Below are 19,933 nucleotides of genomic sequence, written 5' to 3'. Positions count from 1 at the left end.
GAGAGACAGAGACAGAGACAGACAGAGACAGAGAGAGAGCATGAAAGAAGCTACTGGCTCTAAATGATGTGAGAAGATGCACAGTAAAAAAATTATCTGCTAAATATTCTTCCTCTTTGACACTGAGATCACAGTAACACACACGGCAGATACACTGAATGACATGTACCGCACATCTGTGGGGGCAGTTTCCATCAGCAGAACTGTAGACAAGGGCTTTTCCATCATACGTTCACTCCGACACAACTGTTAGGGAGTGACTATGTGCTGGCCACTATGCAACTTCCAGAGAAATAAAGACAAGAAAGGACCCCTGAAATTCCCAGATTTCTGTGTCGTGGATGGTTTACTACAAATTGGCGTTTTGACTTTGTATGACCAAGTAGTTACTCTTTAATCCTCCCCGGTTCTATAACGTCCTGAACGTTCCCTTGTACACAACAGGCCTTGGTAACACGGGGAAGGCAGCTAAGCATTCTCATCTAGCTAAATGATGGTGCTAAGCACAACCTGTCTCAGGATGCGAGACATTGAAACAGCAGTGTTTCCCAAGGAGTTTCAATTCCCCGGTGTGTGTTGTGCTCTGATGAAAGAGTATATTCGGGGGTTGTGGAGGGGTTGGAAGAAAGCAGGCCACGAGTAAGCTGAGCTCGTGCTTAGACTCTCACTGGCATTCTGGTGATTCTGTGTCAGCCTCCAACGGGATTTCTCAGGTACCCACTCTCAATACAGTGGTGCAAAGAAAAGCTTCTACTAGACTCTAGTAACTAGAGGAAAAGGCGGGCCAGGGAAACAGGTAAATCCATTCAGTGCCACTGCTGGAACCCACACTTCAGCCTTCCTCCCGATAGGATACCAGAGGAGGTCACGCCCAACTCTAACAAACTAAATCACAAATAAATGTCAGATAGAGCAGGTTCTCCAGCCCCTTGGCTGCCTCGATCGTTTTCTCCTCCAGGAGTCCCTAACCCGCTGTGGTTCCCACCGGTCTCTGAACAGCGCCGCGCCCTCTCGGCCCCACCCAACACACAGGGGCCGGTGTCTGCACCCCTCTACCACTTGCGGGGCGCCACCTATCGGGGTCCCGGCCCCGCCCAGCCCCACGTGCAGGGCCCCGCCCGGGAGCTAGCGGCCCTTTAAACTCCCCCACCCTTGCACACTACCCCCCCACCCGGACGGCAGCCGAAGAGGGACAAACTCATGGCGTACAGCCAGTGTCTTCCGCGGAGCGCGTCCCCCTCTGCCCTGGCCCGCTGGGCTCTCCACCCAGGGCTTCGACCCCCTGGCGCCCCCCGCGCCCCCGAGTCCAGGTGCAGGAGTGTGGGCGCTGTCCGACTCCAGGGAGGGGCGGGAGGGAGCGCTATCTCCGCCGCCTGCCTCCGCCTGCCGCTCGGGCCGCCCGCTCGCCCGCCGCTGGGTGCGCTGCACGCGGGGGGCAGCCGCGGTGCAGAGGTTCATGCAGCGGCGGCGGCGGCGGCGGCTGCTGCTGCTGCCGCCGCGGAAACAGACAGACCGGGCGCTGCCGCCGCCACCCTCCCGCAGCTCCATGCCGCCGCCACCGTCGCCTCCTCTCCGGCGAAGGGCGGGGGGCTCCGGCCCGGGGTGGGCAACACTCCTCGCAGCGCCGCTCCCCTCCCTGCCCTCCGCCGGGGCGCGGGAGCCGGCGAGAGCGCCCGCCGCCTCCTAGGAGCGCACGCTCCGCGCGCCCTTGCTAGAGCAAGGAGGCGGGCGTGGGCGGGCGTCGGGGCAGCCGCGACCCAGCGCGCGGAAAGGGGAGGGGGCTTCCCCGGAGGATGCCCCGCGGCGGTGGCTCCTCGCTCTTAGGCGCTAGCTGAGCTGGACCGGGAGCGAGCGGCGCGTCGCCATGCCGGCGTGACGGGCGCCCGCGGCTGCCCGCGCCGGGCCCCCGCGCTGCCCCACGCCGCGCCGCGCCGGCGCCGGGCGGCAGGATGGGCTGTATCCAAAGCATCACCTGCAAGGCGCGGATCCGGCGCGAGAACATCGTGGTGTACGATGTGTGCGCCACCATCGACCAGTGCCCCACGCGCATCGAGGAGACCTCGCCCATCGTCCTGCGCTACAAGACCCCTTACTTCAAAGCCTCGGCCCGCGTGGTCATGCCCCCCATCCCCCGCCACGAGACCTGGGTGGTGGGCTGGATCCAGGCGTGCAACCAGATGGAGTTCTTCAACACCTACAGCGACCTGGGCATGTAAGCCACCGGCCACGCCACGCGGCGCGGAAGCGGGGTCCTGGTCCCTCTCTCCCCTGTCCATTCCGGTCCCCCTCCCCAGCCCCTCTTACCGTTGTCCCCATCTCTCTCCGAACCCTCCTCCCGCCTCCCCACCCACCTCCCTCCTCCCTGCGCTTTTGTTTCAGTGACAGGGCGGGTGACGGGAGGCTCCTCGCGAAGGCATTTTCTCGTGCTTTGCTTCTGACTTCCTCAGAAAGGCGAGGAGAATAGTGAGGGGCAGAAAGAACGCGACTGGGGGGTTCGAGAGGCAAAGATGGGGTGATTGGCGAGTGTCATGGTAGTTTTGGGGGCGCAGTCTGTGCTTGTGGGTCTCCCCGGGAAGAGTTTGGGGAGAGGAATGGAGTGCCTGGGGCGCATGGTCTGTGTCGTGCGTCCTTTGGAGGAAACCAAGCCGGTTTAGATGAGAAGGTACAGGGCGTCCGAGTGGGAGTTAGAGGTTCTTCCATCGCCCCCCAAGCCTGTGAGCATAGCGGCATCTCCGCCTGGAACGTCCTGCCGGGCAGAGAGCCTCTGTGGCGGTGCGCCCCAGGGACCAGGTCTGGGCGATGGGAAGCTGGGAGGCACAGGATGCTCCCGGGGCCAAGCGGAACTGATGGCCTTGTGCTAGCGACCGGCTGGTGCAGCACTAGATGTTTCTTAGACTCGAGGAAAGGATGAGTCCCTTCAGCTGTCTGGGGTCTTTACTTTTCAAAACTTTCCTAATTGCGGCGCTGGAAGTGATTCCCAGGCGCCCACCGTCGAATCCTGTCAGCTGGCTGGGAGCTCTCCAACTTCCTTCAGCAGCGCCCTTTGGTGCGCGCTGAGGGTTTGGCCGCTGCGGTGCACCTAGATCGCCAGGGCTCCGTCGCCACCAGGGGCGGACATCCTACCCTGGAACCGCAGGCTTTGGGAGGTCGCGTTCTGGACTTTTTTTACTTACTAATTTTTCATCTGTCCTTCTGTCCCTTTTCAGGACTAGCCTCCTCCGTGCACTTGGCAACTATATATGGCTAGGAGATTTGGGCCCTGCATTCTACCTACTATTACAATGTCAGTCTCGAACACCCTAATTAGCTTGTGGCCTTTAGGGAAACCCCTTTCTCTGGAAATTCAACCTCATTTCATTTCTTAATCTAAAATCGTGGCGCTCCCAAGATTTACCTATTTAAAATGGATATGGGATGGGGGAGTTCTAGTTTTAAAAGGTCAAATCATCTTTTTAGCAGCAGTTTCTGGGCTTTTTCTTGCACTCTCAGAGCATGCAAGTTAACACTAGTCATAGGTGCTAAGAGGAATTTTGACAGATCGTTTTGTTTCCTTTTCCTCCCAGAGTTTGCACTTTGCTCTTTAAGCATAAAAGCTCAGTAGAGAAAGCTGGTTGGTGGTGGAAAGATATGTGAGCCCTGCATTGCAATACGCCTGAGCACACTGTGTTCTTGTCTTTCTGGAAATGAGAGAAATGGGGGACATATTATTTTGGGTGAATCATGCCATCTAAAAAGACACAACCTGAAAGGAGTGGTCATATCTTTATATGTGTGTTAGAACTGTTTGTTTTGTTTGGGTCTGTTTGAAACTCATTCTTTTCAGCCAAGTAAGAGAATGTGTGGCTAGGGATGGGCATGCATTTCATGCTTCTGGCCTCACCCTGATGGGGGCAGTCACAGAGCCTGAATCCCCTAGTAAAGGAAGCCTTGAGGGACTTAGCAGGAACAGCCCCATATTTCCCAAGATTATACAGAAGAGCCCTCTGTGGCTTAAGTCCCTTGTAAATCAGTAAGTACAAAGTGCATATATATCAATTCCTTCTGTAAATTACATTTTACCAAAGAAGTCAAGTTGAGCTATAAACAGATATGATAGTGGGACTTCCTTGTATCTAGGGAGGGTGTGTCTACTTTGGAACCATTTGCACAGTCATGAATCCCTTACAATAAAGTCCCTTGACATGCCCTTCTGAATTCCTGCATTTGAGGTCTGGAAAGATTTTGTTTGTTTCATATAACTTCTACTTTCAGTATTTTAGGGTTGCTTGTTTCTGTGTTGTTGGTGCAGGGAAGCAAGAACAGTCCCAAAGAAAGCATAAGTTGCATTATTACAGGTCTGTATCCAGAGTTGATCTATCTCTATGTGGTTGTAATAATTGCTATGTGTTTAGAGCCTAGATTTTACGGATTCAGTTTCTACCGAATATTTATGCCCTGAAAACTTTGCCAGTGCAAACTTTTTAATAGAATGGCAAATTGCATGGAAGTGATTGTAGTCTGTTGGTTGGTTGTCTGTCAGCTTTAGCCAGTACCATGAGCAGCAGACACTGAAGGCTGGGTTTTCACTCCTATACAGCTATACAGTGTTCTGTCACAGAAGCATGGTGCAGTGAAGTTTGGGTTAGAAGGGTGCCTTTTCAATATTTTGGAAACAATTATGCAATTTTAAATCCACAACTAAAACAGCAAGAAACCACTAGTTCCAGAACATGCCTTTGTGGTTTAAATGTTGAAGTTCCTCAAGAGAGGGAGAGCGTAGGCTTTTTAAAAAATTATTATTAGCATACAAGGAGTTAGGTTTCATGACAGCATTTTTCAAACAAAATTTTTGCTGTTGTTTCTCTTTACCCCTCCCCCACCCCAGTCCCCATCCCTTCCTGTGCCCTTTGACCCCCGTAGCCTCCTTTCTGCTTTCCTGTTACATCTGACCTATTGACCTTTCCCCTTTCTCAATAGTTCCCCGTACCCACTCTCACATACGTACAAACACCAGAATTTAGAATCTGCATCTAAGAGAGAACATGAGAATTTGGGGAGGGTGTTGTTGTAGTTGTTGTTGTTGGGGGAGGTTGTTTTGTTTTTGTCTTTCTGAGTCCAGGTCACCTTACTTTAATGTGATTCTTTGTGGATCCATCTATTTTCTTGCAGGTTTCATAATTTTATTTCTCTTTATGGTTAAGCAAAATTCCGCTGGACATATGTGCCACGTTCTCATTCTCCATTCTTCTATTGGTGAACTTCTGGGGTAGTTCCATTTCCTTCTTGTTGCAAATAAAGAAACAACACACATGGCTGTGCAGTTATCTCTGTAGTTGGATACAGAATCCTTTGGTCGTATACCTAGGAGTGTTGTGGTAGTTCTATGGTATGGTGTGGTGTGGTATGATATTGTATGGTAGTTTTATTTTAATTCACTTCAGACAACGCCATACTGATTTCCATAACAGATAACTGGATTTGCACTCCCAATACTGAATAAGGGTTCTTCTTTTCCCCATGTCCCTGCCAGGATTTATTGTCCCCCCCCCTTGATCATAGCCATTCTGATTGGAGTGGAATGAAATCTCAAAGTGGATTTAATTTCCATTGTGAAGGGAAAGCTTCTAAAGGAACATTTTGAATCATTGATGGCCATGATGTTGTAGTTTGAACTTGAACTCAAGTGACTTGGTATTTCCCCTAGTGACCATGAAGAGTCACATTGGTGACTACTTGCATCACTTCCTTATTTCTAACTTGGGTCTGGTGAATCTGGCTAATGCAGTCTTCAGCAGAATGTTCGAAGTCTTCCTCCTCCATCAAGAAGAGTCACTGGTTTCTCAATCAGCCTGCAGTGAACATACTTACCAAGTGTCCTGATATACAAGCACCACAAGGGAACAATGGGATTTGTAGTGGTCTCACTTCCTCACACTAGAGAAACCAGTGCTGAAAAGAAAGTAAGAGAAGGATCTGGAGAAGAGGGACCAGGAAGGGTTTTCTGAAGTACAGTGTTTCCAGTTGGTCTCTATAATATGGAGAAGCGGGGGGGGGATTTTAAAACAGGAGGTTTAGGGGGAGAAGGAAAGAAGACATTTTAAACTGCAAGGACTAGGATATGGGGAGTGTGCCCAGAGAACAGTAGCTGAAGTCTAAAGGGTAGGTGGGGCCTATTGGGAGGCATCACATAACAGTCTAAAAAAGGGGAAATTTAATGTCAGCTCTTCATCGCCAGGGGGTGTTAGGAGTTCTCTGTGCCTTCTTCATACCTCTTGCGTGTGCAGAAGCTGCCCAGCAGAGGCAGAAGAACAGCCCCAAGTGTTCAACACAACTCCCAAGACATTTCCTGGGTGGGGCTTGAGCAGGAATGGAGCTCTCTTGCCAGGAATGGATGAGGTGAAGCTGAGGCGATCAGGGGAAAGGTTGTGGCTAGAGAGCCTCTCACCCACACTGTCTTCTAGGGCTGTAAAGGAAATCTTCCATAATAGCTCAGACCTGCCAATCTGGAGAACTTTGGCTTGGGTGAAATTGAGGTCATATTTCCCTCCTCACTTTGAAGAGAGAGTCTGCTCACTCTCTACTTCATCATTCCTGTAGTTGGTGAGCATCTGACTAGCCTCTCACCTCTGAGACCTGTTCACTGCTATCCAAGCTGCTCCCATTCCATTGAGAAACCCACTCATTTCGAGTTTTTAATTTCCACGTTGCTAACTCCAATTGACCTGCTATTGAAAGACACTCACCTTCCCAAGTGACTGACAGCTTTCTGCATTAGTTAACTACTCTCATATCTTAGCTTCCATACTCTTTCCAGCTGTTCTGGCCTCTGTCTTACCTTATAAATCTTACTCTATGTTATTCAAAATACATATTTCTCTTCTCATTCTTCACTTTCTCCGACTAATTCCATCCATCCCAATAGCTCCAGATGCTCTCTATATCTCTCTGGTATGCAGCCAGGTACGTGTGTCTCTGCAGTTCTGCCTGACTATTGGAAAGGTATCTCAGGCTTAAGATTTCCACACTTGAGTTATTTTCTGTTCATCTCTTTTGATGTTGTTGTTTATTTAGTCTTTTGAGAAATATTGTACTATGTAACCGCACATGGTCTGCCAGCCTGGAATTCATGGCAATCCTCCTGCTTTGACCTCCTGCACACTGAGACTACAGGGCTCCACACACCCAGCTTCACTCATAAATGTTTCATCCCCACTGAAGCATTCACCAAATTTCTGCATTCACAATCCTTGCCTGTCTTAATAAAGAATAGCTCCACTCCCTGAGTTGCAACATGCTAAAACATCTCCGTATCATTCCAGATCTTCCTCCACACATCCAGTCTACCGTCAGACCTACTGACCGCACTCCGTATCTGTGATGCAGCCGTTTCTCTCAGTGTATTGGTGCCTGCCTCCTGTGCTTTCCACCTGACCTTGCCACTCCATCCTTGTTCCCCCACTCCTCCACCTCACCCCACCCACCCCTGCGGCACCAGTCTCTTCCCACACAGCTGGGCAGAGCGATACATTATAAACACAGGTGTTACCATTCCCCTGCTTAAACTTTTTCCTGACTTCTGGCATAGTGGGTATACAATGTATAAACCACTCCCCACTCTGGATGTCTGTTCTTAAGACATGTCAGTGGTCTCCAGGTCTTCAGCGGAACTGACTCTACCCAGCACAGGCTTCACCCCAGACTGGCCTCTGTCTGAAATGCTCCTCCTGCCTACCCTGCTCTACCTAATTCCTGCTCTTCATTCAAGTCTCAGCTGCCCCTCAGAAGCCATCATTGACTTTACAGTTTCAGTGAGGTTCTCCGGTTCTGCTCTCCCATAATGTCCTGTTCCTATACCTACAACTAGGGGGTGTGTAATGGTTCATTTAACTTGCTACAAGTATCATGAAAGTAGATATTATGGCTGTTGTGTCCTACATAGAAAACTGCCATAGAAGATATTCAGAATGCATGTGATATCATTAAATACATGAGCCATTTTTATCACTTTAAATCACCAGTGTTAACAGATCATGTCTCTTCAAAATTAGCTTTTCATGTGAACCCTCAGCCTAATCCACAAAATTCCTGACACCCCAGGGAATGCTTGACACTAACACCCTGCCTAACTGCCCCATGCTTTGGTGTCCATTTTGTTCTGCTAGACCTCACTGAGAGGTTTGCTTCTCAGTATGTGGCTTGTATCTGTCACCTCCTCCGTCTCCCGTCTGTGTCCTGCTCATCAAATGCTGAAGCCTCACTCTCATGTCACGTAACTGCTATAAAGTGGCATCAGTGCCCACCCAAAGAAGCAGAGGTGTAGAAACCCTGGATCCATTGATCCACCTGAACCCGTGATTCTGTAAATCCCAGGATTTGTGGGAATGATGACATAAAGGTCATGCCTGATTGGGTCCTGTTCCCCTTAGCTAGTGCTTGCTTTTTTGTTATAGGATATATGCCGTTGTGTGCACAGGGTGGTTTAGAGGGTGGCCCCTGCTCATAGGCATTGCCTTCTTTCGGCATTTTGCTCTTCAAAACCAGATCAGCCATTTGTCAGAGGAATCTAGTTGAGTCTCCACGCTGCTGGACCATTACTCATGATCCCTTCCCATTATAGTCTCATCGGGACACTCATGAAACACTGGGGACCCTAGTCTGGAGCGTCAGGTGGAAAACAAGATCCAATTCCCTGCTGCATGTCCTGAGCGCCCTTGAAGGGGAGATGGCCCAGCCCTTTCCCTCTAATCTCCTCCATCTCTGCAAAAGAGGAGCAGCAGAGGATTAACTGGGTTTATCAGCAAAGCATTGAGCTCACTGGAGATAACACACAACTCCCAAAGGGATGGAGAGTACACACCTGATTAGGGGAAAGGTAGAAGGAAGAAAACATGATGTGCTTTGTGCCGGGTGCCAGACTGTGGCTGCATGGGCATGGTGGGAAGGGGGGAAGCAGAAGAGGGTAGCTTGAGGGCACTGGCCTGCAGAATATAAGTGACCTTCCACTGGGCAGCAGGAGTACATGGAGTCTTAGGGGGGCATCAGTTTCCCTCCTTCCAGCTTCCTTCTCTTGTCTACATTGTTGCACTAGGAAAGGTTGCCAGGGATGACAGGGGTCACTGTTTCTGTTGTGCTAACACTAAACAGGAAGTGGCTACAATTTAGAAGTTGGTATGTATGGACCCCTTTAAGAAGGAAAAACAATAGGAAATAAGTGAAGAGCATCTGGGTGAACACTGAGAGTCTCTGGGAGGGAGAGGCTGGAGCCTGAACTCCAACAGTGGAGACACAATGTGAGGTAAGCATCCACAGAGGTGTCATGGGGTACATTGCCTCTTGTATTCTTACAGGTTCAAATCAATATGATGTTTAAGGACCGGTTCCATAGTTGTGATGGATTTCAGTACAAAGCAGGTGATGACATGTGTGGGGAGAATTGTCCACATGGAGGAATGCCCGGAAAATCTGGATGGCTTTGCTTGAGAAGGGAAGGATCACAAAATAACACATGTTCTACGCGTTAGAGTCTTGTGTATGTGCCATGATGCTGAGTGCCCCTCATATGTAGCCTCATGGAAACTTACCCTGAAAAGGAGTGTCTCCTAGTAAGGTTCAGCAAACAGCAAGCCTGTGTTTCCTGGCCCCTCCATTTCTAATGGACCACTTTGCCTTCCAGGAAGGAGGCTCTACAGACTTGCTCTGCTAATAAAAATAATGAACTTAGTCTTGTTGTTTTTACTGATTTGTGCATTTCCTGGATAATTGTGCATTTCCTCAATTCTTTGGAATTGAGTTCAGAGAGCATGAAAGGAAATCTTTTTGAGTCTCCACCTCATGCTCCCCCACTCCCAGAGAGAAAGTTGTGATTAACAGTAAGAAATCGAATCTTTGTAGGAGGGTGGGAACAAAGACAGTAGGGACTGAGCAGCATCTATGCCAGATCTCGTTTTCTGGGAACAGAGGCATCATCTCCAGCTCCCAGACTCCTCACAGTGGACCAGCTGCAGAGTTTAGCTCTGGGGAGTGTTTTCTGGTGACTCTGCCCTTAGACATTCAGACATGCTTCTGGCTCCTGCAATTCTTGGCCTATTCCTTTCATTAAAGCCCATCAGACCAGTGCTAGTGGGTGGACCCTGCTTCTAATTAAGTTCTGGGAGACACACCAATTGCAGCTATTCGCCATGCCAGTTTAAGAGCTGCTGACTCCCCAACACAGAGCCCCAGTCAGAAGAACTGGGTTCCAGTGCCAACTCTGAGACCTTTGGCAGGGTCCTCAAAATTCAGTGTCTAGTCTGCTAGTACATAAATGAGCAATCATGTCTACAGTTAGGAAGCAACTGAAGTGAAAACTGTGAGGAGACATTCCAAACAGTGGTATGCTATGTACACATGAGTTTGATTATTATAGAGCTTATTGGTTAGTGTTACTAGTTGGTGACTCCAGAAGACCCTTAGGAAACAGTGGCCCTGTGTCCTCCTTTGGCAGAGAGTCACTTAGACCTTCGAGAGTGTCCTGGCAGCTGCCCAACAGCCCTCTCCAGATCTAGAGGAGCTGGGAAAGACTCGTTTTGTACCTTGAAGGCCGTGCGTTCCACTCATATGGAGAGGCAAGAGGGGAAGACACCCCCAGTCCACCAAAAGCCACTTCCCAACTGTGCTCTAGGCCGCACTCAGGACCCTGCCTTGAATCCCGGAAGCTTAGTCACATCCTCAATGGGACCACCTGCCCAACCTGGAACCCTCCCTTGGTCACAGTGTCACTCAAATAAAGAAGCTACAGTGTACCCCATGCAAGGAGTTAGGGGCAGCACCCTGCTTTTCATAGCCTAGAAAGTCACAGGTTTTCCATTTTAGAGAAGACAGAAACCATTGAAATCACTTATATCCAAAACAATCTTTAATATTCTTTATTCTTTCCAAGCCCTTTGCACAATTTCATCTCTCTGTAAGGGGATGTCCCATAATTAATCTTACAATAATCATGAAACAGATTTTAGGACAATTATTTCCTATTTTAGATGAGCAAGTAGAGGCTCAGAGAGACTCAATAATGTGTTCAGTTTCATCTTGGCAACTGTGAGTGGGATCAGGCCAGGTACGTGACCCCCCACTCCCTTGCCCAGTGTCCTCCCACAAGTACACAGGAGTTAGGCTTGGGAGACACTGTCATCCATGTGTATGTGTGTTGCTTGGTGTGGGCATGTTTGGAGACATCATTTATAGCCTCTGAAAACCAGAGAGTGGAAAACAGGAACATCTAAATGTGTTCAACAAACACAGTGAGAACTTTCAGGCTGTCAGGTAAGCACAGAGTAAATAAGGCTGTCTGATGGTCTGGTGGTCCATGAGTGGGGTGACTATGTCAGTCCTGTCTCTGGAGCCTCCACTGGCTTAACCTCCTGGGGCCTGACCTTTCCCAGCTGGCTTGTGAGCCTGTGTCAGGCCACAGCACTCAAAGGCCGTCAGAGGTCTGGCTAATGGGAAATGGTAAATCGCCATTCTCAGCAGCCACAGCAGCATCCTGAAGGGGCAGACAGGCCAGGGCTTCCAGGGAATGAGTGGTATGGGGAACAGGCTCTGGCAAAGCTAGGAGCCACCAGAAACCAGTAAATTAGATCTTGTCCTCTGCCATGGAGTAGGGAGTGGGGATGTCAGGGACTGGATATGTGAGGAAGGAGAAGCTTCAGGACATTCAGAGCGCTGGTTCTATGAGGAAACAGGGTCAGACTCGCTCATCCCTTTTTTTCTTTTTTAACCTTGAGAGTCATACCATGAGCCTCCATTCCAAAATGGCAGCCTCCACACCTGAGCCAGGAAAATCAATTCAATAACTGATTGTTTTAAATGACTCCACTCTTCCAAATTTCCATGAGCCATCTTCACATTGTTTAGAGAAGAGATTTATGCCACCAAACTAAACCCAAAGCCCCTGCTGGAGATATCTTCTTGACCTTTGGAACCAGGGAGCCAATCTTTTATATCGACACCTGTACACTTTGAGTGATTGACAGGTATCTCTTGGCACATATCCCTGTGCAACCATAACCAACTTACCCAACTTAATGAGTACAAAGCTTTTTGTTGAAGACTTAAATAGGGCCAAGTGCTTTGTATGCATTGCTTCTGAAGTAGGAACCGCCATTGTTTTCCTCCAGAATAAAATAATGAAATAGGAATAAAGAGGTTTGGGTGTCGTGTCTAGTATTAGGCAGCTAATGAGAAGGGCATATTTAGGAACGGATAATTCTAATGACTGTGGTCAGCTGCCTCAGAAGAGTTGAATAAATGGATGGATGGACGGACAGACAGACAGATAAGTAAATGGGTGAATGGATGGATGAACATTGGATATTCTGGACGTTGACTCATTGCTTGTTTTTGTCCTTGCTGAGAAAACCAGGGAAACAAAAGGTTTAAACCAAATTGGATATCTTAGTGTTCTTGCGTTCCAGCTGCCTAGTCCATCCAGCTGGTCAGGATCTGGTGCTAATGAGACCGAGGTCTTAGGAAGAAACCCAAGAAAGAATGTGAGCGCCTGAGTCAGGACTCTGGGCTTCCAGCTCCCTCGCCAGTAACTGTCCCCAGCTGCTCTGGTTCATAGCAAGTGAACTGACGGTGAAAAGGCTAGAAAACACCAAAGTGGTGGTTCAGCAGAATCCTCTTTGCCTCGCCAGATGGTCAATTACATGACCCGGAAGCACACTTTACAGACATGCACACTGAGGCCCAGAGAAGAGCAGGGTGAGAATGTGAGCTTGAGTGAGTGGCAGAACCAGGATTCAGACCCAGGTCTCTCTGATGCCATTGCTAATGTTTCCCATCCCGGGGACCTCTCCCCACTGCCTTACTCTGTGGGTCAAGGATGGAAACATTCCTAGTCTTTTAGTTTGAAAATCAGTAAACGGGTTTTAACCTTCTAATTTTACACACACACACACACACACACACACACACACACACACACACACACACACACCCTTGTTTGCTGAGAGTCCAGGTCAGCTGCAGAAGTAATCACCTGTATCAGAGAGGAAGCAGACAGAGCATAGGAAAAGTCAAGTCCCTTGGCAGCACAGAAGGAAACTCAGATCAGTCCAAGGGATGTCTGCACAATTGCCAGGAGCAGAGACCAGTCCATTGCCAGTGTCTGTACACAGTGATTAGCAAGCTGGAGAGGAGAGGGTCTCCCCAGAGACACCCATCACAGATGGCAGGAAATAGGAGTTCCTGGCAGCCAAGAGAGACTGGACGCATGGAGAAACTGCGATTCAGCTGGGATGCCCAGCAACTCAGAAGCCCTATTCTCCAGCCTCCCCACACCTACCCCACCCAGCCCAGGTGCTAATGGCAAGCTTGGTCCTCCTGGCTGCCTGCCCACAGACAGGCATGATATCTTCGTGTCCCCTGGCAGCTCCAAAAGAAACAAGATCCAAGTGGTGTCAAAGATGACAGATTGTGAGGGGGCCAAGGGCCCTCCTCTGACAGCAGGGCTCAGCTGGGAGGCCCTGGAGAGCAGAACAGATGGGGGGAGTCTGACGGGGATATCCTAGAAGCCTGGGACTCTGTCTCTGTTGTGGCTTTTAGTTGGGTTTCATTTTTTTAAAACATTTTCTTTTTGTGTTAAGGGCTTTTAGCATAGGGACATAATAATGCTGTGTCTGCTTACTCTAATGGAGGTGAGCTGGGAAGGAACGGGGAGAATGGGTCTATGCCACTCTGTTGTGCTTTGGTCTTTAGGGGACTTAAGATGAGTATAGAGGAACCCATTCGGAGGGGAAAGTGTAGACCTCCCAGTAGATGTCACAACACCAGAGCTGTCATCTGTACCTTTCCAGGCCACATCTCATGAGGACTCCAGAAATCCAGGGCGATGTCAGGTGATCAGCCTCCCTTTCTCGGCCCTATTCCAGCCTAACCTCCACCCTCAAAGCCTGCACTAAAACCTAGTTCCTGCCTTCCCTGGAGGAGTAGGCAGACTCGGATCTCCTGGGCAACTAGGCCCCTATTATCAACTCGGAGAGCTCCTGATGCCTGGTTAGCCTGTCACTTGTTAGCACTTGCTGTCATGCCCCTCCTGGCCTGCTTGCTGTTGGTTTTTATCTTTTTAGATGTATTTACTTGTGTATTTTATGTACATGAATGCTCTGTCTTCATGCACACCAGAAGAGGGTATTAGATCTCATTACAGATGTTTGTGAGCCACCATGTGGATGCTGGGAATTGAACTCAGGACCTCTGGAAGAGCAGCTAGTGCTCTTAACCTCTGCACCATCTCTCCAGCCCTTCCTGCTTATTTTTTTGTCAAGATCTGCTTGGGGTGTGTGTGCGTGCGTGCGTGCGTGCGTGCGTGCGTGCGTGCGTGCGTGTGTGTGTGTGTGTGTGTGTGTGTGTGTGTGTGTGTGTTGAAACTACTAGCTGTCTTGTTCCTACCCACTGCTTTCTTTGGGCCTGCCACCTTTTCAGACTGTTAGGCCTCACTTGATGGGTCTTCTGAATCCTCTGACTTTTCATTGGTTCCCTCCCTTGGGCTCACCCAACTGAAGTTAAGAAATAGATGCAGATAGGGCTGCAACCAGACCATCAATGCTACACACCCTAAAAGCAGGACCTCCTACCCTTCTGGGAGCCCATGAACTACTGAGTCCTCTACCTTCCCTCACAGCCTTGGTGGGCCGCTGCTTTCCAGAGGAAAATCACTCCTGGATGCTCTTTAAAGAAATTTACCTGTGAAATTATAGCTCTGAAGCCCACAGATTGGACCATGGTGTTGAGGAGTCAAAGTAGGAAGGGTTTGGAATCTGTGGAGAATGCAGAGAGGAGGAGGTATAAGTCAACCTTTAAGAACCAGTTTCTTTCCACAAACTCCTGGCAAAGAGAGTGATAGGAAAGAAGTTGGAGAACTTGGTTTGCGTCCCCTTTTCCTTGGAGACCATCAGAAAGCCCTGAATATCAAAAGCAGCCTCTTAGGATGTAAAAATGAAACAGATGTAGGGTTGCTAGGGCCCAGGGAAGCCATACTGGGCCTTGTGCTTTCTGACAGTGCCTCACAACTCAACCTTTTGCCTTGCCTTGCCTTGCCTTGCCCTGTCTAAGTGTGAAACTGGAAAGCCACAAGCAAGGTTTGTAGGTGTGGCCATGCATAACCCTGTACCTAAGAGCAGCCATCTGCTATGGCCTCCTCTACAACAAAGACCCCTGAAGGAACAGCCTCCAGCCAGGTGCCTGAGATGTACTCTCTTTACAGATCCCTGAGGGCTGAAGAGCTGGACCAGCAATTAAGAACACTTACTACACTTTGAGAGGACCCAGGTTTGGTTCCCAACACCCACACCACAGCTCACAGCCATGAGTAACTCCAGCTCCAGGGGAATCCAACATTCTCATCTGGCCCCCAAGGATACAAGGCCACATGGTGCACATACATACATGTATGTAGGCAAAACACTCATATGCATAAAGTAGAAGTTAATAAACCTTTTTTAAAGATCCATGAGAGGGAAGGGAGGACAGAAGCCAGAGCACTGAAGTGGCCCATCTACAGCCAGGGGACCCAGTGAGCTGGCCAGTGACGGCTTCTGGGATTCTCTTGTGTCTCTGTGGCAACCTCTTTTAAAATCCTGAGTCTCCAAAAACATCTTTAGGTTACTTGTGACCTTGCTTAAGTTCCAGAAACTTTCAGAAGTGAACTGAGGCATGATTAGCCTGAGAGTTGAACCTGAAGGGAGGCTGACTCAACGGGAGGCTTTCGCCCACAGTAACTTCCAGACCTGCAGAGCTGAATGGAAGGGGAGAAATAGTCTCTGTTTATATAGTAAAGTTTTCTTGAAAACTCTTCCTGTTGACCTTTAACCTTAGGGCCTGTGCATAGTTACTTTTTCATGAAGTAGAAAATTCTCTTCAGCCAAATGGTTGGATAGTTGAGTGAATCTAGCACTTGCGGTAAGGTCATTAGCGAACAGCCATATTGGGGATTGTTTTTTGAACACCTAGATGGTTTCTTTTCCACTTATTCTACATTTTACCAAGTGACCTCAGGTACTTATCAGTTAGACATCCCCATAAGTGGATACACTGTTGGTGGTTAGTGAAATCTCAGGTACTTCTCAGTTAGGCATCCCCACAAGTGGACACACTGTTGGCGGTTAGTGAAATCTCAGGTACCTATCAGTTAGACATCCCCATAAGTGGATACACTGTTGGCGGTTAGACGAAAGCAGATGTGTTCTCAAATCCGAAGGCAACTGTGACTAGGTCTATACCTTGAGAGGAAAACCACTTATGTGGATGCTGAGAGATTTTACCTCAGAACCTGATACTTCCTGACGTGGTGGGTCACTTACATTAGCACCCAGAATTACAATTTCCACAAAGGAAAAAGTTTCCTGGAATTTTTTCCCTTCTCCCATAACCACAAACACTGGACAATATTCCAGTATAAATATTGCTGGTTAAACTGAGGTAAGATGCCTAGACAGAAAGACATGGATGAAACACTCATTTTTTTGTTCAGAGGGACAGGTCAAGAGCCATATGATCTGGAGTTTAAGAGCATAGACAGGTTTAGCTGGGCATTGGTGGAGCACGCCTTTAATCCCAGCATTCAGGAGGCAGAGGCAGGCGGATCTCTGTGAGTTCGAAGCCAGCCTGGTCTACAGGGCAAGTTCCAGGACAGCCTCCAAAACAAAACAGAAACCCTGTCTCGAAAAACCATTTAAAAAAAAAAGAGCATAGACTTGATTACAGCGTAGCATTTAAACTCTAGGGCTTTTAAAACCTGACTGCTTCCTGTCTTGAGTGTTCTGTTTCTCTGAAGCTGACCCACATGACCCAACACAGAGCTGACAGAAGCTCCCTGGCCTGCAGGTTCCAAACTAGATCACAGTCTTATGTCTGGGTTACACCATCAACCTTCCACGTGGTTTTGATTAGTTTCTGTAAATGTTTTAAAAGAAGTTGTATAAGATCCAACTTGTTGAAAATGATGTAGGGGTATTCTGTGTTCTAGATGATTCTATCTTAAAATGTTGCAAAGGTATTCTGTGTTCTAGATGATTCTATCTTGAAAATGTTTCAGAGGTGTTCTGTGCTCTAAATGATTCTATCTTGAAAATGATGCAGAGGTGTTCTGTGTTCTAGATGATTCTATCTTGAAAATGATGTAGGGGTATTCTGTGTTATAAATAATTCTATCTTTAAAATGTTGCAGGGGTGTTCTGTGTTCTAGATGATGCTGTCTTCTTGGATTGCCAGTTATGCAGGTCTAGTGAAGTGTCTCACTATCCCAAATAGTTTATGGCTGCTCTTTCTGTTTTTACATTATTTTTTAGGATGAGTCTTAAGTTTGAATTTTCAGTTTTTGTTTCATTTTTTAGTCCAAGAAATTTATTTTGCAAATTTAGCCATGCACTAAGAAGAAATTCATAATGGGGATATTTTCCAAGATGTTTAGCTTATTATGATTTGTTTACTAGATCTTTCATTACTCAGTTATGGACAGAAGTTAGCTTTTAGTGATTCCTGTCTGGATTGAGTGAATATTTTCCAAATAAACTTGTATTTGGCAGCACTCTTAAAAGAAGTGCTGTTTCTCAGCATTCTGTATTAGGAATTGAGAAGAGAGCCAAGGTACCAGGAGACTTCTGACTGAGGCCAAGGTCAAGGGAACCCAGTAAATTCCCCCACTGCGCACTTGATACAACCACAGAGGCAGACTGATGCCTCAGCAGATCTAGTTTTTCCTGAAGTATTACAAAGGACTCTGATGAATGACAGTCATCTTTATCACGCAGCTGTACACACTGTAAGGCACAGACCCTTATGACAAGTCAGAAGATTCTTCTAGAAAGGAGTCTGCATTCCTAAGATGCCTCCAGGCTCTCCTGAAGCCCAGCAACCCACAATGTCTCCCTGGAGTGTCAGAGACACAAGCAGCTGGCTCCAAGTTTTACTGCACCTGTTCTCTGGCCTTGCCCCAAGGGCTCATTTTGCACTGGCATTTGGCTTCGGGCAGGCAGGAGCTTGTCTGCTTCCTTCTCTTCCAGATGGCTCTGAGAAAGACCAGCAGAGGAGGGAGGTGGGGTAAGGATAGAAAATAGGACCAGGAGGCAAAATGCCTGCCATTTGGAAGATGCAACCAGGGACCCCTGAGGAGGCACACATGCCTAAAGTCAGCCTGGTGCTTGATAGTCTGACTCTAGATGGGGGGCGGCGGGACAGGGGACAAAGCACAGGACTCCTTGCTGGGTTATTCTGGGATGCAGCAATATCAGGTTTGTTGGAGCCATATAAACCGACACGCCCATAAACAAATGAACTAACAGGCAAAGAAACAAGCTGAAAGGTCAGGCTGTACCCAGGACTCATAGAGATGCTTGTGTGTGTTCCTTCTGCGGAGCCCCTACTCACTGTTAGAGGCTAGATACAGAATTACCATTCTCCATAGAACAAGTGGGCAACCCAGGGTTCAGCAGAGCCTAACAGACAGGTTTACATAGTTAAGAAGTGCTTACACTTCCCATCCAATTCCACACCGATTGTTCCCTTAAATAGCTAGTGGGGGATTGGGGTGGGCTGTGGGGGACTGTTCAGAAGCTAAAGGACCAGAGATCTTAGTGAAATGCCTTTATCTCACAGGTAAGGAAACGGATTAAGGAGAAGGGGAACTGCCCAAGGTCAATCAAGTTCTTCAGTGATGGAGCTTATTTTAAAAGTCTGTATTTCAAAATATTTAATTCAGATAATGTCATTTTTAATGAATGTTTAACATTTCTCTTAGAAACCCCACCCTGCCACAGAATGACAATCTATGGGAATGGCCCAGCCTAATAGACAATTAATTGTATAGGAAGAAAGGATCTCAGGCCTATTTCATTTTCACCTGTGTAAAGACACAGACTGGGTTGTCTCCTCCCATTTAGTCTCCATTAAAAGAATCTGAGCTGTGGAGTATCTGTCACTGATACCTAGTGACAAGTAAAATTCAGAAGGATGGGGAGGAGGAGAAGGCGGAAAAAGAAGAGCATGAGATGCTAACTGTTTACACAAATTTTAACTCATTTAAAGCTCATTCAAATTCATATTACCTCCATTCCATATGCAAAGAAATGGGGGCTTTTGGAAGATTGTGTGATTTATCCAAGCTTGTTGTGCAAAGAATTCTAAATGAACACGGGATCACCAAGCATATGGGTGTTTATCTTTAAAAAAAAGAGCAAATATCAAATTGTAAGATTTGAAAACACTGTAAACAGCAAATAGTTGAGCATTTCAAACAAAACCATTACACTCTTCCCAAACTGAAACTGTACAAAATATATTCAAGATCCATCTATAAGCCAAAAGCTCCAGAATACACCAAGGCATTGAATTCCATAAGTTTTCAGCTTTCTGGGCCCCTATAGCATCCTAAGTGTCCCTCCGAGGTTTCCTGATAGGAAGAGCTCCGTGCTGAATATCCACCGCTGTTAAAACTGAATGTCTAACTTAATACAAAGGTGTGGCTCAGTAGAGAGGAGCATGAGATCCAGAAACCAACAGCCAAGAATTTATTACCCCTGACTTTCCTCTCATGAGAAACATCATATAGAAAGCATGGGCCAAGGAATCTCAGTACAGAATTATCCTTCTCCATAGAGCAAGTGGGCAACCCTGCCTGCCCCTGACAACTTACTAATACCTCGGCCTGCTTCCCCATCTAGAAGAATGAATAGTGATTGTCCTACTTCATGAGCTTGTTGGCAAGATTAAATGAGTTGTTGGCATTTATAAAGGTCTCCAAACAGTACCAGCTACACTGAAGATGCAATGTTTTGTTAAATGGTTAAAGAAAAGATAAGCCTTGAATGAAAAGCGGAAATTAATCCTTGGGGTCAAAAGCCCCCCCAAAAAAGTGGTGGTTATAGTGAACTTTGAGGCCTAAAATCCCTGCATTATCCTCAGGGAAGACACTGAGCCTGCC

General features: G+C 47.8%; 1 protein-coding gene across 2 annotated transcripts in view; it reads left to right on the top strand.

Moving 5' to 3' along the window:
* Positions 1 to 1,886: 1,886 nt before the first annotated feature.
* The window catches only part of Fam78b (family with sequence similarity 78 member B), an 88,205-nt gene continuing 70,158 nt past the window's right edge, over positions 1,887 to 19,933 (top strand). For both annotated transcript variants that reach the window (XM_040737779.1, XM_005071408.4), the window contains exon 1: positions 1,887 to 2,212. In XM_040737779.1, the coding sequence (XP_040593713.1) occupies positions 1,950 to 2,212 (263 nt within the window). In that variant the 5' untranslated portion in view covers positions 1,887 to 1,949. The remainder of the gene's footprint in view (positions 2,213 to 19,933) is intronic.

Source organism: Mesocricetus auratus, unplaced genomic scaffold (assembly GCF_017639785.1).
Source record: "Mesocricetus auratus isolate SY011 unplaced genomic scaffold, BCM_Maur_2.0 Super-Scaffold_100676, whole genome shotgun sequence".
Taxonomy (NCBI): Eukaryota; Metazoa; Chordata; class Mammalia; order Rodentia; family Cricetidae; genus Mesocricetus; species Mesocricetus auratus.
The sequence above is the reverse complement of the archived record's forward strand: the minus strand, read 5'-3'. Positions and strand labels throughout refer to the sequence as shown.